The sequence below is a fragment of the Bufo bufo genome, chromosome 2 (assembly GCF_905171765.1).
Source record: "Bufo bufo chromosome 2, aBufBuf1.1, whole genome shotgun sequence".
Taxonomy (NCBI): Eukaryota; Metazoa; Chordata; class Amphibia; order Anura; family Bufonidae; genus Bufo; species Bufo bufo.
In genome coordinates, this window is record NC_053390.1 from 578970708 (window position 1) to 578998457 (window position 27750).

A 27750-nucleotide genomic window follows, 5' to 3' on the forward strand; every position below is an offset into this window, starting at 1 on the left:
CATCGTTCCTCCGAAAAACACTTTTATTCCGTATGCAAATTAGGCTGTGAAAGTGCCCAGTTTACCTTGCGCATGCACCGGCCCCGGCCTAACTTACGTTCTTGCCGTGATCACAGCATCACGGCAAGAACGTAAGTTAGGCCCGGGCCGGCGCATGCGCACAGTAAACTGTGATGCCCCGGCCAGACTGTGGTCATTCAATGCGCACGCGCCGATAACCCGGTCATCGGCGCATGCGCGGGATTACGGACAGTAGGAGGAAGGATAGAGAAGAGACCAAGGGCGGGCAGACGCGGCGGAAGGGCGGGCAGAAGCAGCGGAGGGGGAGTGGATTGGTATGAAAATGACCCAGGGGCCTGGGCACCGGCCGTTGTAAGGACGCCCCTGGGCACCTTCACAGCCTAATTTGCATACGGAATATAAGTGTTTTTCGGAGGAACAATGATAACAAGCAACATATGGTAAGCACAGTTTTAATAGGGGGGATGCTGTGGACATAAGTCTGTTATTAGGTTAATATGGTGAATCGGCGTGAAAGACTCCCTTTAAAATCAGTACCTCAGGTCCATTTCTGCATTATTTTTTTTAAAGAAGTGTATGGATGAGATTTATTTAAGTCTCATCCACTTTGCTGCTACTGTAAAGCGCTGTACATTTTCCACATCAGAACATCCACATCAAACAGACCCCATGTGTCCATAACCTAAGGTGGGTTTCCATCCACAATTGAAATTTATTTATTTAGTTGTGAAATGTTATAGCATATCACTGAGACATGCCGCATCATTCTGAACAGTGGAAGTCTGACCTATGAGACCCCACCAATCCAGAGACTGGAGGAAGAAATGTCTCTCTTTCATTTCTCTTCCACACAGTGCCTCCTAGTGAACATGGCTGTGTTGTAGTACCCTGTACATTGGGTGGTGATTACACCCATATATGTTGACACTTTTAGTTATCTACTCAGAAGCTGTCACTTTGGTAAAGACAGAACATGCTGACGAAATTACTGTTTTGATCTGTGTAATATTATGACTTAACGTTGTTTTGTCCTTTTTCCAAAATGGACACCACAAAAGTAGAAAAAATACCCCAAAATTATATTTACCATTACATTTATAAATAATGATAACATTTTGCTAATTTTGTTGAATAGATAATATCTGTCCAAAGAAAAATCCATCATGACATCTACAAACATATAACCTACAATTCAAAAGAAAAGACAGTCACAGACAGTAAAATTAGCTTTTGGTTAAACCTGAAAGGGACAGTTTACTCATTTGAAAGAATGTCATTTGTTTGTGTTCTAATGTATTTCTATGCATTTTGTTTTAACAGAAAAGATTACTATTGTCCATCAACCCAATGGTAAGTTCACAGAGAAGAATTAGAGAGAAACTAAATCCTGAGACTGTGCTTTTTCTTACTGTAAGTCTAGGATCTGTTTCAGTTCCTATAAGGGTATATCTACACATTAAGATTTTTGACTGAAAATCTGATTCATTCATCTGAATGGGGTTGTTTTAGCAGCAAGTTCAGTTGCAGAAATGCCTGCTATAGACCTGCCAAGTGTAAATATACCCTTACATGTCTTCCTTGTGTGTCTCTCCAGTGTCTATCGTGCTGATGGTCCATTCTGGTGATGTACCAATTTATGAAAAGAGTGCAGCATGTATCATATACACACTGTGCAAGTATAGTATATGGGCCCCTTGCTCTCCGAATGCACACAATAGAGCAATACCTTTATGTCTCTGCATTATGAGCAATAACATTTATTAGCTCAGTCCCTTACATGTAATCTAATAGACAATACCTTGAGCTTGAGAAGATCACCAAAATTTGCTTAAAAACTGTTTTCTAGAAGGGTTGTCTTTTTAAAGAAGTTAAAAGAGTGGTAGTGATCACCTTACCAACTGGGACCCTGTGGAATTGCACAGGTTACACATATATTAAGTCCACCCCTGTGAGAACAGTGGTTGGTTAGTTAACTTAACCCTTTCATGACCAAGGGTCATTGATGCCCCAGTGTCCAGGTCAAATTTTAAAAACTGACATGCGTCACTTTATGTGGTAATAACTTTGGAACACTTTTATTTATCCAAGCCATTGTGAGATTGTTTTCTCGTGACACATTGTACTTCATGATAGTCATAAATTTGAGTCAATATATTTCACCTTTATTTATGAAAAAATCCCAAATTTACCAAAAAGTTTGAAAAATTAGCTATTTTCAAAATTTCAATTTCTCTGCTTTTAAAACAGAAAGTGATTCCTCATAAAACATTTATTATTTAACATTGCCCATATGTCTACTTTATGTTGGCATCATTTTGGAAATGTCATTTTATTTTTTTAGGACGTTAGAAGGCTTAGAAGTTTAGAAGCAAATCTTAAAATTTTTAAGAAAATTTCTAAAACCCACTTTTTAAGGACCAGTTCAAGTCTGAAGTCATTTTGTGGGGCTTACATAATTGATACCCCGATAAACGACCCCATTGTAGAAACTACACCCCTCAAGTTACTCAAAACTGATTTTACAAACTTTGTTAACCCTTTAAGTTTTCCACAAGAATTAAAGGAAAATGGAGAATACATTTCAAAATTTCACTTTTTTGGCAGATTTTCCATTTTTATACATTTTTTTTCTTTAACACATCAAGGGTTAACAGCCAAACAAAACTCAATATTTATTACCCTGATTCTGCGGTTTACAGAAACACCCCACATGTGGTCATAAACTGATGTAAGGGCGCACGGCAGGACGCAGAAGGAAAGGAACGCCATATGGTTTTTGGAAGGCAGATTTTGCTGGACTGGTTTTTAGATGCCATGTCCCATTTAAAGCTCCCCTGATGCACCCATCCAGTAGAAACTCCCAAAAAGTGACCCTATTTTGGAAACTGGGGGATAAGGTGCCAGATTTATTGTTACTATTTTTGGGGGCATATGCCTTTTTGATCGCTTGGTGTTGTACTTTTTGTGATGTAAGGTGAAAAAAAATTGCTTTTTGGCACTGTTTTTATTTTAATTTTTTACGGTGTTCACCTGAGGGGTTAGGTCATGTGATATTTTTATCGAGCATGTTGTTACGGACGCGCCAATACCTAATATGTACACTTTTTATTTTTTTTTATTTCACTTTAACACAATAATGCCATATTTGAAATTAAAAAAATTATGTTTTAGTGTCTCCGTGTTCTGAGAGCTATAGTCTTTTTATTTTTTGAGCGACTTTCTTATGTATGGTCTAATTTTTTGCGGGATGAGGTGACAGTTTTATTGGTACCATTTTGTGGGACATATGCCTTTTTGATCGCTCTGTGTTGCACTTTTTGTGGTGTAAGGTGACAAAAATGGCTTTTTTGACAGTTTTTATTTTTTATGGTGTTTATCGTACGCGGTCGATCATGTGATATATTTATAAAGACTGTTGTTACGGACGCGGTGATACCTAATATGTCTATTTTTTTTTTTTTTTTTTCATTTTTTATAGGAAAAGGCAATTTATTTTTTTAAATTACATTTTTATTAATTTTTTATTTTTACTTTTATTATTTTCACATTTTTTTTATCAAGTCCCACTTGGATCTTGAAGATCCAGTGGGGCTGATGCCTGTACTATACATTGCAATGCTTTTGCATTGCAAAGTACAATACTATCAAATGTCCTGTAGATGGCAACACCGGGCGCTTTTGCAAAGCGTCCGGTTGCCATGGCAACCATCGGGACGCTGCAATCACAGCGCGGCAGCCCCGATAGTTGAGAGAGGGAGCCCCCTCCCTCTATTAACCCCATGGATGCCGCTACCGCGGCATCTAAGGGGTTACAGCAGAGTGTCAGCATACAGCTGACACTCGCTGCTGATGTCGGCGGCTCAGGAATGGAGCCGCCGACATCAAATAAAGCAGGGGGACCGCATCGGGGCAGGAGGCACAGATAGGGGGCAGCGCTTTAAAGGGGGGGCATGGCCAGCAGGAGGGGGCATATTTGGGGGTCTGATGCATGCATGGAGGGGAGGCGGACCGCATCAGGGGTACAAAAAATGGATGGGGGGGCGGGGATCGCATCGGAGGCCAGGCTCACAGGAGGGGTGGGGAGGTTGGAGGCGCACAGGAAGGGGGCAAAGATCGACAGTACAGATGGGGGGCTTTATTACACATTACCTAATTTCAGGCTCTGATCTGCAGAGCGCAGATCAGAGCCTGAAACCGGCATTTTAACACTGCCGCGATCCGATTGGTTAGTCTGCACAGACTAACCAATCGGATCGATTGCCCGCAAGGGGCCACTCTGATTGGTCCCTTGCCGGCATTACTAGACTGTATGCTGTCCCTGACAGCAGCAGGGCAGGGGATAAAGCTTTAATCCAAGCGCTTTGCAGCGCTTGGATTAAAGAACTGCCATGACGTCTATACACGTGGTAGCTGCACGGGGCATGTGCAGCTATCACGTATATATACAGATTGCGGTCGGGAAGGGGTAAAGTGGCCCTAGAAAAAAGTGTAAAAATGGCCACATGTTTTAGGTGGGTCGAAATGGCAGTAGGTGGGCCCAACACAATTAGCCTGGGGTCAAAAAATATGTCTGTAGCCCCTCTAGTGCCCCCAAACACTTTAATAATAACCTCTCTTTGTGAAGTACATTGTAAAAGTGCCTTCTTAATCCTTTGTACATAATAATAGTGCCCACTCTTGAGCTCTCACACAGTAATATAGCCTCTTTAGTGCACCCAATACAGTAATAGTATCTCTTTTGAGCCCCTAAGCAGTATCAATGCCCCCTTCGAGCTTTTCATAAAGTAATAGTGCCCCCACTAAGCCCCCACACACATATACATTATAAGTTCTACTGTAGGGTCCCCAATGTATTGGTGCCTCTCAAAATATTGTTGACTCTTAGTCATATGGACAGAGAACAACCTTTGCCTGCTCCCAACAAGAGTACTAGGGACTATGCTCTGCTAACCATACCACTGAACTGTCCTAAGAACTCAGATGCGTCCTGATACGGCAGGTCCCCATATCAACATCTATGAATCCTATGTGGTCTCATAGTGTCATAAACTTAGTCAACCTGCTGGGATTTTTCCCAGTAGAGCCAATGGCCAATCCAGTGAGAAATCATTAAATCATCCACAGAGCTTGACCATGGTTGCAGCTCTTTATTGCAAGGATCAGTCAGGATCCTGGCAACCAAGCAGTAAATGTTTCAATATTTAATTTGAGTGATATATGATCACTTACTTTAGTGAGGAAAACCCATTTCATCTGAATGTATTGCACATTGCAGAAAAAAATAGTGACTTTGTAAATATGTTGTAAAAGTAACTGGCCCCGTAGTTGCTCATTCGGGCAATTAACCGAATGTAATTGATAATTGAGTTCAGTTAGACCAGCCAAACCGAAACCTATATCATACATGGGGCAACACGGAAAATAGATCTTATAGTTGGTTTATTTCTTTTCAGTAGAAAGAAACAAAATGAATGAGATGCTTGAGGAACATTTACCATTATAACAGTAGCTCTAAATTATACCCTGCGAACAGTGGAAACAATGCAACCAACTAGTTGTTTATATTTCAAGAACCTGAGTTTTCTGAATGTTGCTGTCCCTACTTTAATATTGCCATACTAGTTAAGTTTGAGTTGGAACTTTCCACTATTGTTGTTGTTACTGAATCATATTAGCATCTTTCTCATTTTATGCTATTATTCCTTTCTTAAAAATTTGGATCTTTTTCTGTATTAGGTTCATTGCTAGTATGACTATACAAAAACAGAAAACATATCCCTATTGCGAACTATATTGAGGCTGCTCAGTGGTTTTGTTTCATGGATGGCTTTATCCTCTCCAAGTATTCTAATCAATGGGACACATATTGTCTAAGGCTGCTTTCACACACTCAGTGTTTGGTCCGTAATTTTCATCAGTGATTGTGAGAAGAGATGAGCAAATCGAAGCTGACGAAGTGGAATTCGATCCGAATTTCAGGAATTATTTGTGGTAACGAATCGCATTTTTTCCTAAAATGGCTGCTGCACATGTTAGGACATGGAGCAAGGAACTCTGGGAACGTGGGATCACCCACAATGGCATGCATGCAGCCAATCAGCAGCCAGCCAGCCCTGTGATGTCACAGCCCTATAAATAGCCTCAGACATCTTGGATTCAGCCATTTTCCAGTGTACTTAGTGCAGGGAGAGACGTCAGCAGGCTCTAGGAACAGTGCTAGGAAAGACTTGAAAACGTATCTTTTGCTCAATAGAAGTTCAGGGAAAGAGCATTAAAAGTGTAGGGAAAGTATAGGGAGGAATTATTCCACAGTATTAAAGCAGAACATGGTTAAATAGGGGTGTTTACAGCCTGGGTAAGAGGAACAATCCTATTAGACCTTGCTGCACTGACTGTGGATCCAAATTGCCATTATACTGCTGCTCATTTTAGGTTTGCAATACCTCTGTAATTCCAGCAAACCATTCTTGTTATTGGGGTCTTATTAGCCCTTGTGCTGTGCAGTTATATATATGTTCTAAAGCCTTTTTTTTTGGGCGTGTATTAGTGGGGTGAAAAAAGGGGCTTATTAGCCGTTGTGTGGTGAAGTGAAAAATGTACATCCCTTTTTGGCGTGAATTAGTGGCAAAAAATATTATTTGCCGTTTACGGCCGCAGTTATATGTTCTAAAGCCATTTTTTGGCTTGTATTAGTGGGGGAAAAGAAAAAGGGCTTATTAGCCGTTGTGTGGTGAAGTGAGAAAATTAAAGCCCTTTTTGGTGTGTATTAATTTCCTTTTTATTTACTTATTTGATCTAATAGTATGTCAGACAGACAAGTGACAGGCCCTTTACAGGGGAGGGGCACAGGCCTAAATGTTTCTGGCGCAGGCACAGGTCACAACAGAGTAAGAGGGTGTGGAAGCAGGGGTCATTTTGAGAGACCTGAGCTCCCAGTGTCAGCTAGCAGTCATGTCTTGACCAGCAACCCAGCGGTTCTTGAATGGTTGACTCGATTTTCGACTTCATCGCAAGTGAAGTTGAAGATCGATGGGTTTGTCAGACACAACCCTAGTTGTGCCCTCACCTGTCCTTAACCTGCCTGTGTCCTTTTCTGTTCCCTCAGCCAGAGAAGTACTATATGCTGTGGGCTCAGCTCCACTATACAGCAAGGACGAGATACTAGAGGACAGTCAGCAGCTACTGCCCAGCCAAGATCCGGAGGAGACATCTTTCTCTTCCTCCGGTAGGCGGGCAAGTAGTGATGAGGAAAGTGGCGTGGGAGCTGGTGTTCGAGCAGTCAGGCTCCTGGCTTAGAGACCATTAAGGAGGACATCAGTGACGTGCAGACAGTACTCGATGATGATGTAGCCGATCGCAATTGGGAGCCGGGTGACGAAGGGGCTTTATCATCATCGGGAGAAGAGGGTGGCAGCAGTGGGAGGTCGGGAACCAAACGCGCCCAGGATAGACCACCCACTTTGCAGGAGCCTACCTGCCCGGAAAGTAGTGTTGCAGGGGTTCACAGAGGCAGTGGTGGTAGCAGTCAGTCAGTGCGGAGTGTTGGGGGTAAAATCACCTACTCTGTGGTGTGGCAGTTTGTTGTTAAGCCACCGGGGGAGGTGAACATGGCCATTTGTCAAATCTGTCAGCAGAAGGTGAAGCGTGTCCAGGGTGCCAATGTTGGCACCACGGCCCTGCGTCAACATATGCAGCATCACCATAAAGTGTCCTGAGAGGTCCATGGCTTCAATATGGTGGTCCAGCCTGCCGCAGCAACCCAGTGGCATACACCCAATTTCAGGCAGTGAAGGCTCCACCACCTCAGCCTAAGGAAGCTGTCTGTCCTTCCCATCTTCTGCTGGTTCTATTTTCTCACTTAGTTCTGAATTAGGTGAGTCAGTTTCTTTATCTTTTCTAGTAGAGATAAAGGGTAAATCCAGACACCTTTTTCCTAACACTGGACTAGGCCTCTCTTTGTCTTTCTGAGCAGGAATGGAAAGATAATGACTTAATTCCTCACTAAGTGCTGGAGATTTCCTTCCATTCTCCTGGGAGTATGTAGGAAAGTAGGAGTCTGCTTCTTCCCTTAGTACAGATAAACCTATGACTACTCTGATTCATATCCTCTTTGTGTACTCTGAGTCTAACTTCTATGATCTTAACTTCTTTCTGCCGTTCCAGACTATTCATCTGTTGGCGCTGTGCCTCCATTTCAGTTTCCATTTGATGGTGCTGTGCCTCTTTTTCAGCTTCCATCTGATTGCGTTGTGCATCCTTTTCAGCCATCAGTTGGCGCTGCACCTCGATGGCAGCTTCCATCTCAATTTCTGCTCTCTTGACAGCAAGTTGTACAGCTAATTCCTTTATTAGGCTGAAGTATTTGAGGACTCTGATATGTGGGTGGAACTTCTGCTAGCGAAGGAAGTAACACTTGAGATTGTGGTAGCACCTAAGGACCTAGCATAGTCTCTCATAAAAAGCTTGTTTATCCTACTTCTTCCTTTAACTTCATCATAATTAGCTGCAGATGAAAGTTCTCTCATGAGCTTTACTAAATCTTTAGTGACTGCAGTACATGTGTCCATCTTCCTTACAATATCCTGGGAAGGTGTCGTAAATGACCGCAGGTTGACATATGCTGCCATCAGGGGCGTAACTAGAAGTGCCTGGGCCCCACAGCTAATTTTTGTATGGGCCCCCCCAGCCCCCCGCCCAATTTTTGATATACTATTTTTACCCCCAACTGTCCTTTTTATTTTTGATAAAAAATCTTTTTTATTTATATGCAAATTACCTTCCTAACGTGCCCAAAGGGCTGTCCCTACGGCCGTTTGTGCCCATCTGCGTCCATTATCGCCAAGCCCAGCGCAGTCCCGCTATTAATTATTCACTGCTGTCCTCGTCTTTTTTTTTTTCTAAGTGTGTAATACAAACTGTCCTTTGTCTTACTTTAAAGTCTCTTATTTCTAAACACGAAAATGTCTCTTTATGCCAAAACCTATATGCAATGATAAGTAATAAAAGAATAAGAAGACCTTATTCTGAAGAGCAGGAACAAATGTCAGTCTTATAGGAGACGTGTCTTTTCTTGCTGTGTTGCGATGCTTGCGCTGACTTGCGATGCTCTGCGATGACTTGCGATGACTTGCGATGCTCTGCGATGACTTGCGATCCTCTGTGCAGACTTGCGATGCTCTGTGCAGACTTGCGATGCTCTGTGCAGACATGCAATGTGCTGGCTTGGATATGCTGCTGCAGGCTTTAGGCCTAGTCGCGGGAATCTAGCTGGCTGCAGTACGTGGTCTCTCCATGGATAGCGGTGAAGTCACTCCAGCTCTGGACTTTGGCCTCCCACCATGCCTCTCTTTCTCTCTCTAGAGATCTCAGGAGGGTTGGCACTCTCTCTGACTATTTTGCCTTTGCCGTTCTGCCACTTTAGGAATAGGCTGCAGATTTACTTATGCAACTCCACACTATGTCAGCTTGCCACTCTGTGGTTTCCTGATGCTGCTGCCACCTCCACACACTGTCCATGTGCCACTCTGTGGTCTCCTAATGCTGCTGCCACCTCCACACTATGTCACCTTGCCACTCTGTGGTCTACTGATGACACTACTACCTCCACACTATGTCACCTTGCCACTCTGTGGTCTCCTGATGCTGCTGCCACCTCCACACACTGTCCATGTGCCACTCTGTGGTCTCCTAATGCTGCTGCCACCTCCACACTATACAAAAGTATGTAGATAAAATGTCCCAGGGTGCAAAAATCCAATCCAGATGATGATAATAAAGAGATACTGTTTATTGCAGGAGTATTCCTGCATTAAACAGTATCTCTGTACTATCATCATCTGGATTGGATTTTTGCGCCCTGGGACATTTTATCTACATACTTTTGTATCTAATCACTTCTTGGAGACCTCAGCTATCTCCGACAAGAAGTCATCCCTACACGGCTGCAGATCCATCATCAAATCGTGACTCCGGTACTTTCACTAGAGTTGTGCCTACAGGTAGCACAACCACCAAAGGTGAGCCTTGTATTGGAACCATTTATTTTACCTGTCTACAAATGGTATTACCCTATGGTGCGCCCTGTTTTTTCTTTAACAGCATAAAGTAAATCCTGTGGATCTAAAAACCTCCACACTATGTCACCTTGCCACTCTGTGGTCTCCTGATGCTGCTGCCACCTCTACACTCTGTCATTGGGACACTCTGTGCTCTCCTAATGCTGCTGCTACCTCAACACTATGTCACCTTGCCACTCTGTGGCCTCCTCATGTTGCTGTGCTGCCACCTCCACACTATGTCACCTTGCCACTCTGTGGTCTCCTGATGCTGCTGCCATATCCACACTCTGTCATTGTGACACTCTGTGGTCTCCTGATGCTGCTGCTACCTCCACACTATGTCACCTTGCCACTCTGTGGCCTCCTCATGCTGCTGCTGCTACCTCCACACTATGTCACCTTGCCACTCTGTGGTCTCCTGATGCTGCTGTCACCTCCACACTCTGTCATTGTGCCACTCTGTGTTTTTTTAATGCTGCTGTCACCTGCACACTAGGTCACCTTGCCAAGCTGTGGTCTAATGATGCTGCTGCTACCTCCGCACTCTGTCATTGTGCCACTTTGTGGCCTCCTCATGCTGCTGCTGCCTCCTCCATACTTTGTCACCTTGCCACTCTGTGGTCTCCTTATGCTGCTGCCACCTCCACATTATGTGATTGGGCCATTCTATGGACTTCTCATGCTGTTCACACCCTCCCCACTCTGTGACTGGGCCACCATTTTGCCTTTTTAGCCTGGTTGACATCTTCACTTATTTGACCCTTCTTCTGATTTGTCAGAAGGAAGGAAAAATGAGACACACAACGGATCTGGTCTTTTTAGCAGCTGTAAGGCCTGCATGGTCCCATCAGAATTGGCTTATGATTTGGTAGCCAAAAGCAGGAGTGGGTACAAAACACAGAAGAAATGCTAATATTCCATTTCCGTGTCAATTCTGTTTTGGATCCACTTCATTTTTTTTGGGCATTAGCAATACTGATGGATTACTGACCAAATGCTGACCGAGTGAAGGCGGATGCTCAACAGACAGGATCCATTTTTTGGGGGTTTATTGTTCTGACGGATCAGAGGAAGGACAAAATAATCAGTGACGTCAACACAAACTTACTGCTAATACCCTCTCCACTCTGTCAGGAGGGGGGCTCTACTTGTATAAGCATTTAATAGCACAGGTTCTGTAGACATCTATGTGGAATCAGCTGCCAATGGTGTAAAATGAGTGTGCTTCTTCTTGATGCTAACATTGACCTGTAAGGCTGAGTTCACACTTGAGTTATTTGGTCAGTTTTGGCCCCGTAAAAGAAGTGAAGTGTGCAGTGATTCTAAAAGCGACGCCTGTGATCTGCGTGTCATACTATCTGACAGTATTATTTTACTACCACAGCAGACTCCCTAGGCATGTTACTGCAAGGCACAGTGTTCTACGCCACTATACAGGCTCTCTGCAGCCAGGAAATAGCTGCTTTTTAATGCGATTCACCACAAATTAATTTGGAATGAATCAAATTGTTTTGGAAAATTTGGCGAACCGACCGAATCAAATTTCTGAGAAATGCGCTAATCTCTAATTGTGAGCTGAAACCAGGTTTGGCTCTAAGCACAGAACTAGTGCAGATCTTTCTATTATACCTGATATCTGAGTAGGCTTTACTACTGGTTTTGGCTCACAATTACTTATTAAATACTGTGTAATAGGCGCCAAATATTTATATTTATGACCTTATTTTACAGTTTTAGCACACACTGTCGCATCTTGCTTCATGCCTCCCTTCTTTTAAACCATGCCCTTCTCCCTGCAAGGCATATCTGCCAGTCTTATGGAATAAATTGCATTGGAATGCTGGCACATTTGGATTAGTACGTTTGCCATAGGGTTTTAGGGGAGAACTTGGTCCAACATACAACATTCAATGAAATATGCTACATTAGGAATTATGTTAATTTCATATGAAAATACAATAGTTTTAAAGAAGGAAAATGAGTACCTGATTGTACCTATGAATGATTACCCTATTGTCTAAAATTCCCTTCATGTTACATAGAAAGCAAACAAACTGCACATGAACTCTACAGTTGCGTGCACGAAGCCAAAAGCTGGCCATATGTCAGAGACATCACTCTACACTCTGCAACTTTTCCTTTTTTTTTCATAGTCACATTCCAAGAGCTATAGTACTTGTATTTTTCCATTGACTTAGCTGTACTTGATCTCGCTCATTGTAGTGGAAGGTCAGTTGTACAGGTGAAACTCGAAAAATTAGAATATCGTGCAAAAGTCCATTTATTTCAGTAATGCAAATTCAAAGGAATTGCATTAATGCAGCTTAAAATTCAAATTTTTTGAGGTGGAGGTCAAATTCCTATTAATATTTAATCTTGCCACGGGAGACTTATATAAAAGCCGAATCATACCTATAAAACGATCTCAAAAACCCATCCTTCCCACAGTCTTCCAGAGGAATTCCCACTCCACCCTGTAGAAGGCTTTAGACATATCCAGCGACAAGATGGAGCGGGAACCCTCACCTACACACCTGCATGTTGGCAAACAATCTATGAAGATTGTAGTGGGTGCCCTTATTTGGAATAAACCCATTCTGATCAGGATGGATAACCGTTGTTATAACTCCAGCAAGCCTTGTGGCAAGGACTTTTGACAATAATTTAATGTCAGTGTTCAATAACGATATGGGTCTATAGGACCCCATATCTAACGGGTCTTTACCTTTTTTGGGGGATTAATACAATTACTGCTTCTGTCATAGATTCAGGAAGTTTATCATCTCCAAAATAATCCAGAAAAACTCCAATAAATATGGCAGAGTAACTTCCAGATACTTCCTATAGAACGTGTAAAGAAGGCCATCTAGGCCAGGTGAGGAATTCCCCACACAGGCCTGGAGAGCATCCTCTAACTCCTGAAGGGCTATATCTCTCTCAAGGGCCTTCCGCTGTTCCTCTGAAATCCTCGGAAGAGTGATCAAGTCTAAATAGACCTCCATATTCTCTTTAAGGATGTTCTTGTCTGATTGATACAATTTATGAAAAATACTCCAGAAAGTTCAATTTAATTTGATCCGGATTTTCAGTAAATAGTCCTCGTGGTGTCTGAATCTTTAATATATATTTTTTGGGGTCTTGATTTGATATAATAGTTGCTAACAATTTACCTGGGTGCCCTTATTCTGAGTAGTATTTTTGTCCCCTAAAAAAAAAAGAGTCTGCTGGTCCTTATCTAGTAAAAAATCTGAATAAGCCTGAGTTGCTTTTTGCATAGCCTTTCTATTTTCCTCAGAACCATTTCCTCCAAATTTATTGGTGTAAAAAAAAACTGCATCTTTAGCGATTTCTCTGTCAAACTGTAATCCTTCCTTATACGATAAATGTTACTAAAGAATAGCCCCCTCATGAAGTCCTTAAAAGCATCCCAAATTAACCAAGTCTTGGCCGAGTTATTGTTAACCTCCCAAAAGTAGATAAAGTTGATCATAGTTGTCTAATAATAAGGATTGTCATGTTGAATTTTAACATGCCTAACCCGTTGTTCCCAAGGGAGTAAACCTGCTGCCAGAGCTGTCTGGCAGATGGAAAAAGATGCCTAGTATTATGACAGAGCATTGAAAAATGTTATTGCATTCAATTTCTAATTGTCCGTTTGCAGATTTGGCTCTCCTTGGTACACACTTCTGTGAATGTTTCTAGCTCTTCCCATTCAGAACACATGCACACTCAGCCAAACTGAGCACTCATGTCTATAGTGAGGTCAAGAACACTAGATGTTGGCTGAAGGAGCTTGGTTTACAGCTATTGAATGTGTATGGCCACCTTAACAGTTATTTGAAGTCAGCTTGTTGCTGCTTATTTCTTAGATTTGCTACACACCCCATAGCATGTCTTCAGCCAAGCATTACCTATGCAGCAGTTAAAACATCAACTGTATTGGTCACAGTGAACACTATTACTCAGAAAGCATAAATGATAAATGCACTCATTTCAGTTATGACCTTTGTACATATATATTAAAAAAACATTGTGCTATGGATTTTCTGACAAAACACAGGAATAAGCTAAAAAGGTTATTATATTAATATATTGTAAGGGATCGCTCTCAGGGGGTCACAGACTTCTTCGCAGACAACCGGATTTAATAAACACCTGCCCGTCTGGGCTCTAACTAATACACAGTAGTTCTCCCTGACTCACCTCTAGGCACAGGTTACACCCAGGGTCTCAGGCTCCAAGCCTTAACAGATCTGGTCATCAAACAGAAGTCCATACGGGGAAGAGGTCCGGCTACATGTAGCCTCGTGGTCCTTCAGCCCTTCTTGCCGAGACCACTCAGAGCCTTTGGGGGGAAGGTGGTCTAGAAGTCCTCCCGACTCTGACCGTGCGACCCTCTCTCCTTAGACGTTGCTGCCCCCCCCAAACTTCAGGCTTCTGTTTCCAAGTTTTCTCTCCCAGACTGACACATAGAGGGTTGGTTTTATTCCTCCTTGATTACAGCAGGCCTCACCTGCGATAACCTCAGGTAAAAGACAATACCCGGACTAGAAGGGTGTGGACTGGAAGATCCCACTTCCAAACCTATCCTTCAATCCAAATGAAATCCAGCCCGGAACAAAATGTAAACAAAACTATCTCAGCAAACTACGCTTTGCTGAAACCCCTGCAGCTTTCTGGATTTTATTTATCTCACCCAGCTGAGGTATCTGGGTTGGATATACACACCTTCCAGCACCCATACCGTACACATCACCACAATACATATATCATACTATTATATATATACCGTATATATATATACAGGTAAAACTCAAAAAATTAGAATATCGTGCAAAAGTCCATTTATTTCAGTAATGCAAATTAAAAGGAATTGCATTAATGCAGCTTAAAATTAGAATTTTGTGAAAAGGTTCAATATTCTAGGCTCAAAGTGTCACACTCCAGTCAGCTAATTAATCCATACCCCCTGAGCAAAGGGTACCTCAAAATTGTGACTTTGGGTTTTCATAAGCTGTAAGCCATAATCATCCAAATTATAACAAATAAAGGCTTAAAATATATCTCGCTTTGCATGTAATGAGTCTATCTAATATATTAGTTTCACCTTTTAAGTTGCATTACTGAAATAAATGAACTTTGCACGATATTCTAATTTTTTGAGTTTCACCTGTATATATATATATATACGGTATATATATAATAGTATGATATATGTAAAGACATTAGCAAAAGATTTGAGTGTTTTCCATGGTATCCCCGGGGAGAATCCAAAGCCTTTAGGTCAGATAGGTCACCATATAGCATGCTATGCAATAACACATATACTAATGAACTTGGGTCATTCAGTAGAACATCACTAAATCACACGAGGCAGAATATCAATTGAACCTCATCTTACTGAGGTGGCATATTTGTCTATTGCACACGTGGACAGCACACGGACCTACAGTATAGAGGTTAATGGTGCTATTCCTATCTTTTCGGTCAGATTCTCACAGAACATGGACCTGGAGATCACTAAAGATCATAGTCTTCTGTAGTCACCAGGTCCATCATAGGCGCATATGGACCTTATCATAGTCACATATGGTCCTTTCTGTTAAAAATCTTCTGTGTGTTGCATCAACAGCATGGATATTTTTAATACAGCTGTGTGAATAATAGCAATTATTTTCTAAGAGTACCTTTATTTGAAAACTATCTGATGACCCGGCATTGCTCGGGTATTTATTTATTGCAATTTTATATTAAATAATAGTGACTTTCACAATGGCCGCCCCTTTAATGGTGATCGCCCCTTTAACAGTGACTTTCACAGTGGCCGTCCCTTTAACAGTGACTTCGGTGACCACCCCTTTAACAGTGACTTTCACAATGGCCGCCCCTTTAATGGTGACCGCCCCTTTAACAGTGACTTTCACAGTGGCCGCCCCTTTAACGATGACCGCCTAACAGTGACTTTAACAGTGACCGTCCCTTTAACAATGACTTTCACAGTGGCTACCCCTTTAACAGTGACCTCCACAGTGCCCGCTCCTTTAACAATGACCTCCACAGTGCCCGCCCCTTTAACAGTGAACTCCACGGTGCTCGCCCCTTTACCAGTGAACTCCACGGTGCCCGCCCATTTAACAGTGACCTCCGCAGTGCCTGCCCCTTTAACATTGACCTCCACAGTGCCTGCCCCTTTAACAGTGAACTCCACAGCGCCCGTCCGTTTAATAGTGGCCCCTGCCCCCCAAGCATGTAGCAGTGTAGTTGTGCCGTCATACGTCATATGACTGAATAGTTCAGGTCCTGCGAACTGCTAAAACCTGTGATCAGTTGTTATGGCAACCTGGAGTAGGACCTCCAAGCTTCTATTGGCTGATAAGGGACATGTGACCTTGTGTATGGCAGTTAGGATTTAAGTGAAAGGCTGGCAGGCTTGTCTTGGATAATGCAGGTTATTTTGGGGGAATATCTCGGGAACGGTACGTCCTAGAGAGCTGATACCCCTACAAGATTTCTTTCCGGGTAGCAAGGGATGTGTATACCAAGTTTCATTGAAATAGATAGTTACGTTTTTGAGTTTTTGCGGAACATACTGTAAGGGATCGTCTCTTTTCAGGGGGTCACACTCACAGATATCTTTGCAGACACGATTATAATGTCCAAACTCTTGCTTTATTTCAGACACTTTAGCAAAGCACAGGATAAGAAGTCGCAACTTATCACGTCTGACATCCACACAAAATAACAAACCCTTGCCCGGCTAGGCTCTAACTAAACACATAAGCATATCCTTGACTCACCTAGAGAGCCCTGTTCACACATGGAACACAAATGCGGCTTTCCTCAGCCATTCAGTCCAGCAACCTCCAGGCTGTGACACTTCAATACCTTTTGGGGGATTGTGGAGCAGTAGTCCTCCTGACTCTGACCTCGTAATCCTTGTTTCACAAGCGTCACCGCGTCACCCAAAGCCCACCCGGCTGAGACCACTCACACAGAGCCTCACCAGGACTCTGCTTCACAAGACACTCCAGAGTGAGACACACCCAAGATCCAGTAGCAGGATTAAATAGGATCCCTGAACATGAGCATGCCCTAAGTCCCGGACTGGAGCATGGGGAACAGGCACCCACCCAACACATTACCTGTTCCTAGTAAAAGCCCACCCTAAAATAGCTGAACCAGCTACACTATCTATATGGTGTCCCCCAACTACTTTAGTGGACACCTGGACTAGGGCTTTTACTCCACCAAGGCAGGGCCCCTTGGTGACACGCTCCTGGGGCAAACAACACCTCAATGTTCACATTTCCACAATACATACATACACACATACATACAAACACACACACGTCATTTTTTATATACACTGCCTGTCCAAAAATAAAGTCGCCACCTGGATTTAACTAAGCAAATAGTTATGAGCCTCCTATTGGATAATTACTGCATGGGCGATTATATTTCAGCTGGCAACAAGTTATTTAACTCCAACTGGTGCAATGAGTTGCTTCTCATTTCTTAAACAACCATGTCGAAAGACACATCTCGTGGCCGTGGAAAAGATGTTAGTCTGTTTGAGAAGGGTCAAATCATTGGCATGCATCAAGCAGAGAAAACATCTAAGGAGATTGCATAAACTACTAAAATTGGGTTAAGAACTGTCCAACGCATTATTAAAAAACTGGAAGGATAGTGGGGACAAATCGTATTCTGAAAAATCCTAAATGATCGTGATCGGTGATCACTTAAACGTTTGGTGAAATCAAATCGAAGAAAAACAACAGTAGTACTACAGGGCTATGTTTAACAGTGAAAGTAAGAGCAAGTCCACAGGCAAAGGGAACTCAAGGAATTGGGACTAAACAGTTGTGTAGCCATAAGAAAACCACTAAACAGTGAGGAAAACCAGAAAAAAGGCTTCAAATTGCTAGGGAGCATAAAGCTTGGACTCTGGAGCAATGGAAGAAGGTCATGTGGTCTGATAAGTCCAGATTTACCCTGTTCCAGAGTGATGGGCGCATCAGGGTAAGAAGAGAGGCAGATTAAGTGATGCACCCATCATGCCTAGTGACTACTGTACAAGCCTGTGGGGGCAGTGCTATGATCTGGGGTCGCTGCAGTTGGTCAGGTCTAGGTTCAGCAACAGTACGTGCTCCAAAAATGATTTCAGCTGACTACCTGAACATACTGAATGACCAGGTTATTCCATCAATGGATTTGTTCTTCCCTGGTGCCACGGGCATATTCCAAGATGACAATGCCAGGATTCACTTAGCTCAAATTGTGAATGAGTCGTTCAGGGAGCATGAGACATCATTTTCACACATGGATTGGCCACCACAGAGTCCAGACCTTAACCCCATTGAGAATCTTTGGATGCACTGGAGAAGGCTTTGTGCATCAGTCAGACTCTACCATCATCAATACAAGATCTTGGTGAAAAATGAATGCAACACTGGATGGAAAAAATTTGTGACATTGCAGAAGCTTATCGAAACAATGCCACAGAGAATGCGTACCGTAATCAAAGCTAAAGGTGGTCCAACGAAATATTAGAGTGTGTGACCTTTTTTTTTTGGTGGCAACTTTTTTTTTGGACAGATTATAAAATGCTAACGTACAGAAAACTCTCAACCTCCGCAGTCATCTAGTCATTTGCAGATCTGATTAATGCAAAGGGTTACCTAGGGGAGACTTTTTAAGATACAGTGTAAATTGACTAGGACAGTAATTTACTGAGCCAAGAAAATAAGTTTTCTTTACTGGAAATCCAGTACAAGTACCTTACCTACTGTAACAGCGACAAATCTTGCTAATGCTGTCATATACTGTACTGCATTGAATTCAAGGAACTCCATCATTCCCTGGACCCTGACTGGATAACACTGCACTATTTTGATCTATCTACAGTCAGGTCCATAAATATTGGGACATCAACACAATTCTAACATTTTTGGCTCTATATGCCACCACAATGGATTTGAAATGAAGCAAACAATATGTGCTTTAACTGCAGACTCTCAGCTTTAATTTGAGGGTATTTACATCCAAATCAGGTGAACAGTGTAGGAATTACAACAGTTTGCATATGTTCCTCTCACTTGTTAAGGAACCAAAAGTAATGGGACAGAATATTAATCATAAATCAAACTTTCACTTTTTAATACTTGGTTGCAAATCCTTTGCAGTCAAGTTACAGCCTGAGGTCTGGAACGCATAGACATCACCAGACGCTGGGTTTCATCCCTGGTGATGCTCTGCCAGGCCTCTACTGCAACTGTCTTCAGTTCCTGCTTGTTCTTGGGGCATTTTCCCTTCAGTTTTGTCTTCAGCAAGTGAAATGCATGCTCAATCGGATTCAGGTCAGGTGACTGACGTGGCCATTGCATAACATTCCACTTCTTTCCATTAAAAAAATTTTTGGTTGCTTTTGCAGTATGCTTTGGGTCATTGTCCATCTGCACTGTGAAGTGCAGTCCAATGAGTTCTGAAGCATTTGGCTGAATATGAGCAGGTAATTTTTCCCAAAACACTTCAGAATTCATCCTGCTGCTTTTGTCAGCAGTCACATCATCAATAAATACAAAAGAACCAGTTCCATTGGCAGCCATACATGCCCATGCCATGACACTACCACCACCATGCTTCACTGATGAGGTGGTATGCTTAAGATCATGAGCAGTTCCTTTCCTTCTCCATACTCTTCTCTTCGGATCACTCTGGTACAAGTTGATCTTGGTCTCATCTGTCCATAGGATGTTGTTCCAGAACTGTGAAGGCTTTTTTAGATGTCATTTGGCAAACTCTAATCTGGTCTTCCTGTTTTTGAGGCTCACCAATGGTTTACATCTTGTGGTGAACCCTCTGTATTCACTCTGGTGAAGTCTTATCTTGATTGTTGACTTTGACACACATACACCTACCTTCTGGAGAGTGTTTTTGATCTGGCCAACTGTTGTGAAGGGTGTTTTCTTCACCAGGGAAAGAATTCTTTGGTCATTCATCACAGTTGTTTTCCATGGTCCTCCGGGTCTTTTGGTGTTGCTGAGCTCACTGGTGCGTTCCTTCTTTTTAAGAATGTTCCAAACAGTTGTTTTGGCCACGCCTAATGTTTTTGCTAACTCTCTGATGGGTTTGTTTTGTTTTTTCAGCCTAATGATGGCTTGCTTCACTGATAGTGACAGCTCTTTGGATCTTATCTTCAGAGTTGACAGCAACAGATTCCAAATGCAAATAGCAGACTTGAAATGAACTCTGGACCTTTTATCTGCTCAGCTCATTGTAATTGGGATAATGAGGGAATAACACACACACCTGGCCATGGAACAGCTGAGAAGCCAATTGTCCCAATACTTTTGGTTTCTTAACAAGTGGGAGGCACATATGCAAACTGTTGTAATTCCTACACCATTCACCTGATTTAGATGTAAATACCCTCAAATTAAAGCTGACGGTCTGCAATTAAAGCACACCTTGTTTGTTTAATTTCAAATCCATTGTGGTGGTGTATAGAGCCAAAAATGTTACAATTGTGTCGATGTCCAAAATTTTTATGGACCTGACTGTATATTGTATACAATGTTGTAATTCCAACACAGTTCACCTGATTTGGATGTAAATACCCTCAAATTAAAGCTGACAGTCTGCAGTTATAGAGCCAAAAATGTTAGAATTGTGTCGATGTCCCAATATTTATGGACATGACTGTATATGACAGTCAGTTGATTATTAAATTATCAAATGAATGTGAACTATTTCCTATAGCCCATTGCATATTATAATATTATTGTATATATAATGGGGTTATCCCATAGTGAACTTTGATTACCCTGATAAATGTTTGGTCTATGGGACCCCCACTGATTACTTGGGGGTCCTAAGTACTTGTTCTTCCTCACTGTAAGACTGCAGTGAGTAGTTTGAATAGAGCAATGGTTGAGCATGTGCCTTGCTGCTCCATTCAAAGTCTATAGAACTTATGTAGACAGCGGAGTACAGCACTAAGTTGTTTCTTTCAGCCCCACAGACATTAAATGCAGCAGCATTCACGTAGAGGCGATGAAAGGGGGGAAAGAGGTTCAAGATATCTGTCATAAATAACAGTGGGGACCAGTCATCAGGCATTTGTCATCTATCCTGCGGACAACCGTCAAATAGCAGAAACAATTACAAAACTAGCACTCATCATAAGTTTCTCTGTTTCTCTTGACAGCATTCCCTGGGAAAAAGAGGACAACTTATGGGATGTTTGATAACAGCATCTACCAAAAGACAAGTAGACCAGCAGTAAGTTGGTTTCTTCTTTCTCATATTCTTATATGATATAATGTAAGAGCTTTGTTGGTAACACTATATCTACAGTCCATTGACAGAATACATTTCTGTAGATATTTCTGTAGACATTTCTAGTTTTCCTATGTTGAACTTGTGTTGAGTTTGGAAATTTGCCATAGCTGGAGGAATAATATTGTAAGGCTTCTACATCTAAAGGAAGTATTTCCAATAATAGCATTATATTATGGAATTGCTATTTACGTTGTCCCTCAATACTGTCTTTAGTGACATCAAAGGTTTAGTCATTATTCAGTTTTATAATACTGCTATATGATATCACTTAATAGTAATTCAATTCATAGGGGGTGTTTTACCTATTAATTGATATCATAGAGCTATACAGACCCTAGCTATTTTTCTGTATCGACTATCTCCATCAAGCTGATTCTGTTCTCTCTTATTCATCTATTTTTGTTAATTTATAGGCTATTATATCTTTTTGATAAATTTGGGCATGGGTTATGAGTACCATTGTCTCTTTTGGATGGCATACCATATAATAATGTTCATACATAATGCAATGTATTTGGTTAACATACATTTTGTAAATTAACAGAGGTGAGAAAGAATACAGAATCACTCCCTGGGACCACTACAAGCAAACTTTAAATCTGATACCTATCTTTCTTCACCACTCTGTTTAGTAGATCTAAGGTTACCCCTAAGTGTTCATCACAGCATACCGCAAGGTCACCCAAGGGCCCAGTTTACATCTGTGGATTAAGATGGCAGAAAGTAGGTGCAGACACACAGGTGGCAGACCTGTCAGATGCCAGGTAGTAGCAGGAAAGTAAAGAAAGCCAGAATCACCGCCAGGATAGTCAAAAGAAGCCAAAACAGCCGACAAGGGGTTAAACCGGAAACAAGCTGAGGGGTCAAAGAGGAGAAACAGTTAAAGATGAATTGGTAGACAAGGGGTTAATCCAGAAAGAAACCAGAGGAGTCAATACACAGGATGGTCTAACAGAAATGCAGCACTGTCCTGAGCACATAGAACTAACAGGAGCCAGAACCAAAATCACAGGCAAAACAAACAGCACAAAAATGTAATCTTCTGCCTGACTCTGGACCTCATTGGCTCAGTGTACAGGTTCACAGATAGATTGACCCGTCATGCCTTGGCTGCCCGGAATAGCAACCCACCTAGAACATCCATGGCTGGATACATTCCTGTGACAAATTCATTGTATAGTTACATCTTTGATCTATTCCCAAATGAATTGAATTTATATGGTATTCCGTGTTCTCAAGAATCCATCTATTCCATATATTTATAGCGGAATAGAGCAAAAAGTTGCATAATAGCACAACATTTCTCATATTTACAGAAATTAATAACTATACAACACTAGGAAAATAAATCATAACATAAAAATCATGAACAGCAGCTTAAGGCAAAGATACAAATTCATAAATAATGAAGAGTTCAGAAGAGGTGGATCATAAGTTGGTGTGCTGCGAGCCTTTTATGACATTCTGTGCATATTTGAAACAAAAACTGTTCATTTTCTGTGTGGGTGATAGTGTTTCAACATTATGTTGAAAAACTTAGGCTGGGAATTACTGTAAACATATTTTATGTTCTAGACAGACTACTTAAAGGGGTTGTCCAGTCATTTACCACTTTCATTTGGATGCTTCCCAGCCCCCAGAACTTCTCTGCATACTGCCCTCAAGAAAATGTCAACATGAAGGACATGCTATAGACAATCACTGGCTGGAGGCTAGTATTCAGATATCACCAGGGATCAAGAAGTGTCAGAATGTTGGTGACTGGACGGCCCCTCTAAGGCTGTTAATGAGTTAGTATTCAGCATTATATGATGATAATTGGCTTATCACGTGCAGCTAGATTTAGTTTCATTCTTAAAATCTCATAACATGCACCATTTTTTGATGTTTTAGCATTTACCTACTCCGTACCATCCAGTAAAGAAAGAAATGGCTGGAAAATTGCCACATACAAAGTAATGGTGAGTGGATGAAACTCTGTTACTGATGACTAAATTAGGCAGGTGTTTCCAATAGGGCACCTTCAGATATATTTATACATCCAAGCACTGATTTATTTTAAAGGGGTATTCTCATCTCAGACATTGATGACATATTGCTATCCTCTGTGACCTGTTCCTCTCTCCAGAACGGGACTCCTGGAGTGAAGAAAAGCTCACTCTCTATTCTGAAGATAGCCTAGTGCTGACTTGGCCTTTCCCGGAATTCCCATAGCAGTGAATGAAGAAGGGGCAATGCAAGCACAGTGCACTCTACATTTACCACTATGAAACTTGCCAAAATAGCCGAGCGCGCTCGCTGGGCTATTTTTGGACCTTGTATAGCAGTAAAGGGCGAGCATGCTGCACACAGGGTCACATCTACATGTGACCCAGTAATGTACCACATTGGTGACAGTTCAATGCTGTGGTCAATGATTAACTGCAGCAGCCACGTGATGCCCATCAACAGAATGGTGATTCTCAGAGACCTGGGACCTGCCCAGGAGGCTGTGCAGCAATGCATCTGGAATCCAGCAATGGGTATCAGGTAACAATTAACCCCACTCCAGCCACTCTGAAGAGGTCTGTTAAAAAAGTTTGGTCATAGAAATCCATTCTAAATTGAAGCCCTTTAAGGCAGGACTACATCTCATTTATTATACTGTTGTCTTGTGGCAGAAGGGCCTCTAGGCCCTGAGTTTCGTTGCTGTCTCTACACCACCAATAGGTACACAAATCCAGTTACACTCTAATGTAAATAAAGCTAGTCTGTTGTCTGAAGGTGAGGAGGCTAACTACAAGAAATTTGAATGTTCCTAGTTGTAAGTTCCTTTTTTGATTTTCTTCAATTTTTAAAAGGAATGATTACAGTCTAAACTTTAGTTTGTTAACTGCAATCTAAATTTTCAAAACATTATAGAACTACTCATTAAAGGATACCAACTCTCCAGTTATGGGCTGTTCTTGCCTTCAGCCCTGTATATATAGTACATGTCTAATCAACATAACTCATTTTACTTTTTAGGTTTTGGCTGATGAAAGAGATGATGTACTAAAGAATACAAAGAAAATGCTCCAGTGATGAAAATGGAAATATTTTTCAAGAACTCATACTGACATTGAAGGAGGAGTCTGATTTCATGATTATAAAACTTATAGGGTCATTTAGTTCTCAAAATACTTTTGATATATCCAAGATTTTGACGGGTGGAGGTCTGAGTTCTTAGAACCCGGCAGTCCCTAGAACAAGGAGAGAGAAGAACTTGCATAGCGCTCTCTCTCTCCTCGCTAAAGGAGACAGGCTCTATGAAGTCTATGAGCCAGTCTCAACTCCGTCCTCTGCTTCAAAGAGAGAGAACATGCTGTGGGATCACTTCTCTTTCCTCGTTGTAGTGATCAATGTGGGTCTCAGCACTCAGACCTCAACCAATCAAAACCTTTGATATGTTGCTATGTTATGTAAACAGTTTTGTGTAAGCTCAGTGACCTTTAACCACTTCCCGCCACGCTAACGCCGAAAGGCGTCATTTCTGCGGCGCTCCCAGGTCACACTAACGCCAATAGGCGTCATCTCGCGTGAGCCGAGATTTCCTGTGAACGCGCGCACACAGGCGCGCGCGCTCACAGGAACGGAAGGTAAGAGAGTTGATCTCCAGCCTGCCAGCGGCGATCGTTCGCTGGCAGGCTGGAGATGTGTTTTTTTTAACCCCTAACAGGTATATTAGACGCTGTTTTGATAACAGCGTCTAATATACCTGCTACCTGGTCCTCTGGTGGTCCCCTTTGTTTGGATCGACCACCAGAGGACACAGGTAGCTCAGTAAAGTAGCACCAAGCACCACTACACTACACTACACCCCCCCCCCCGTCACTTATTAACCCCTTATTAGCCCCTGATCACCCCATATAGACTCCCTGATTACCCCCCTGTCATTGATTACCCCCCTGTCATTGATTACCCCCCTGTAAAGCTCCATTCAGACGTCCGCATGATTTTTACGGATCCACTGATAGATGGATCGGATCCGCAAAACGCATCCGGACGTCTGAATGAAGCCTTACAGGGGCGTGATCAATGACTGTGGTGATCACCCCATATAGACTCCCTGATCACCCCCCTGTCATTGATTACACCCCTGTCATTGATCACCCCCCTGTAAAGCTCCATTCAGACGTCCGCATGATTTTTACGGATGCACTGATAGATGGATCCGATCCGCAAAACGCATCCGGACGTCTGAATGAAGCCTTACAGGGGCATGATCAATGACTGTGGTGATCACCCCATATAGACTCCCTGATCACCCCCCTGTAAAGCTCCATTCAGATGTCCGCATGATTTTTACGGATGCACTGATAGATGGATCCGATCCGCAAAACGCATCCGGACGTCTGAATGAAGCCTTACAGGGGCATGATCAATGACTGTGGTGATCACCCCATATAGACTCCCTGATCACCCCCCTGTAAAGCTCCATTCAGATGTCCGCATGATTTTTACGGATGCACTGATAGATGGATCGGATCCGCAAAACGCATCCGGACGTCTGAATGAAGCCTTACAGGGGCATGATCAATGACTGTGGTGATTACCCCCCTGTAAAGCTCCATTCAGATGTCCGCATGATTTTTACGGATGCACTGATAGATGGATCGGATCCGCAAAACGCATCCGGACGTCTGAATGAAGCCTTACAGGGGCGTGATCAATGACTGTGGTGATCACCCCATATAGACTCCCTGATCACCCCCCCTGTCATTGATTACCCCCCTGTCATTGATTACCCCCCTGTAAAGCTCCATTCAGACGTCCGCATGATTTTTACGGATGCACTGATAGATGGATCGGATCCGCAAAACGCATCCGGACGTCTGAATGAAGCCTTACAGGGGCGTGATCAATGACTGTGGTGATCACCCCATATAGACTCCCTGATCACCCCCCTGTAAAGCTCCATTCAGATGTCCGCATGATTTTTACGGATGCACTGATAGATGGATCCGATCCGCAAAACGCATCCGGACGTCTGAATGAAGCCTTACAGGGGCATGATCAATGACTGTGGTGATCACCCCATATAGACTCCCTGATCACCCCCCTGTAAAGCTCCATTCAGATGTCCGCATGATTTTTACGGATGCACTGATAGATGGATCGGATCCGCAAAACGCATCCGGACGTCTGAATGAAGCCTTACAGGGGCATGATCAATGACTGTGGTGATTACCCCCCTGTAAAGCTCCATTCAGATGTCCGCATGATTTTTACGGATGCACTGATAGATGGATCGGATCCGCAAAACGCATCCGGACGTCTGAATGAAGCCTTACAGGGGCGTGATCAATGACTGTGGTGATCACCCCATATAGACTCCCTGATCACCCCCCCTGTCATTGATTACCCCCCTGTCATTGATTACCCCCCTGTAAAGCTCCATTCAGACGTCCGCATGATTTTTACGGATGCACTGATAGATGGATCGGATCCGCAAAACGCATCCGGACGTCTGAATGAAGCCTTACAGGGGCGTGATCAATGACTGTGGTGATCACCCCATATAGACTCCCTGATCACCCCCCTGTCATTGATCACCCCCCCTGTCATTGATCACCCCCCTGTCATTGATCACCCCCCTGTCATTGATCACCCCCCTGTCATTGATCACCCCCCTGTAAGGCTCCATTCAGACATTTTTTTGGCCCAAGTTAGCGGAATTATTATTATTTTTTTCTTACAAAGTCTCATATTCCACTAACTTGTGTCAAAAAATAAAATCTCACATGAACTCACCATACCCCTCACGGAAACCAAATGCGTAAAATTTTTTAGACATTTATATTCCAGACTTCTTCTCACGCTTTAGGGCCCCTAGAATGCCAGGGCAGTATAAATACCCCACATGTGACCCCATTTCGGAAAGAAGACACCCCCAGGTATTCCGTGAGGGGCATATTGAGTCCATGAAAGATTGAAATTTTTGTCCCAAGTTAGCGGAACGGGAGACTTTGTGAGAAAAAAATTAAAAATATCAATTTCCGCTAACTTGTGCCAAAAAAAAAAAATTTCTATGAACTCGCCATGCCCCTCATTGAATACCTTGGGGTGTCTTCTTTCCAAAATGGGGTCACATGTGGGGTATTTATACTGCCCTGGCATTCTAGGGGCCCCAAAGCGTGAGAAGAAGTCTGGTATCCAAATGTCTAAAAATGCCCTCCTAAAAGGAATTTGGGCACCTTTGCGCATCTAGGCTGCAAAAAAGTGTCACACATCTGGTATCGCCGTACTCAGGAGAAGTTGGGGAATGTGTTTTGGGGTGTCATTTTACATATACCCATGCTGGGTGAGA

At 42.6% G+C, this 27750-nt stretch overlaps 1 protein-coding gene across 3 annotated transcripts in view; it reads left to right on the forward strand.

The window, feature by feature from the left end:
• Positions 1 to 24890, forward strand: part of BANK1 (B cell scaffold protein with ankyrin repeats 1) — a 713259-nt gene extending 688369 nt beyond the window's left edge. For all 3 annotated transcript variants that reach the window (XM_040418216.1, XM_040418217.1, XM_040418218.1), the window contains 4 exons: positions 1342 to 1371; positions 21289 to 21362; positions 23316 to 23383; positions 24429 to 24890. In XM_040418216.1, the coding sequence (XP_040274150.1) occupies positions 1342 to 1371; positions 21289 to 21362; positions 23316 to 23381 (170 nt within the window). In that variant the 3' untranslated portion in view covers positions 23382 to 23383; positions 24429 to 24890. The remainder of the gene's footprint in view (positions 1 to 1341; positions 1372 to 21288; positions 21363 to 23315; positions 23384 to 24428) is intronic.
• The last annotated feature ends 2860 nt before the right edge of the window (positions 24891 to 27750 follow it).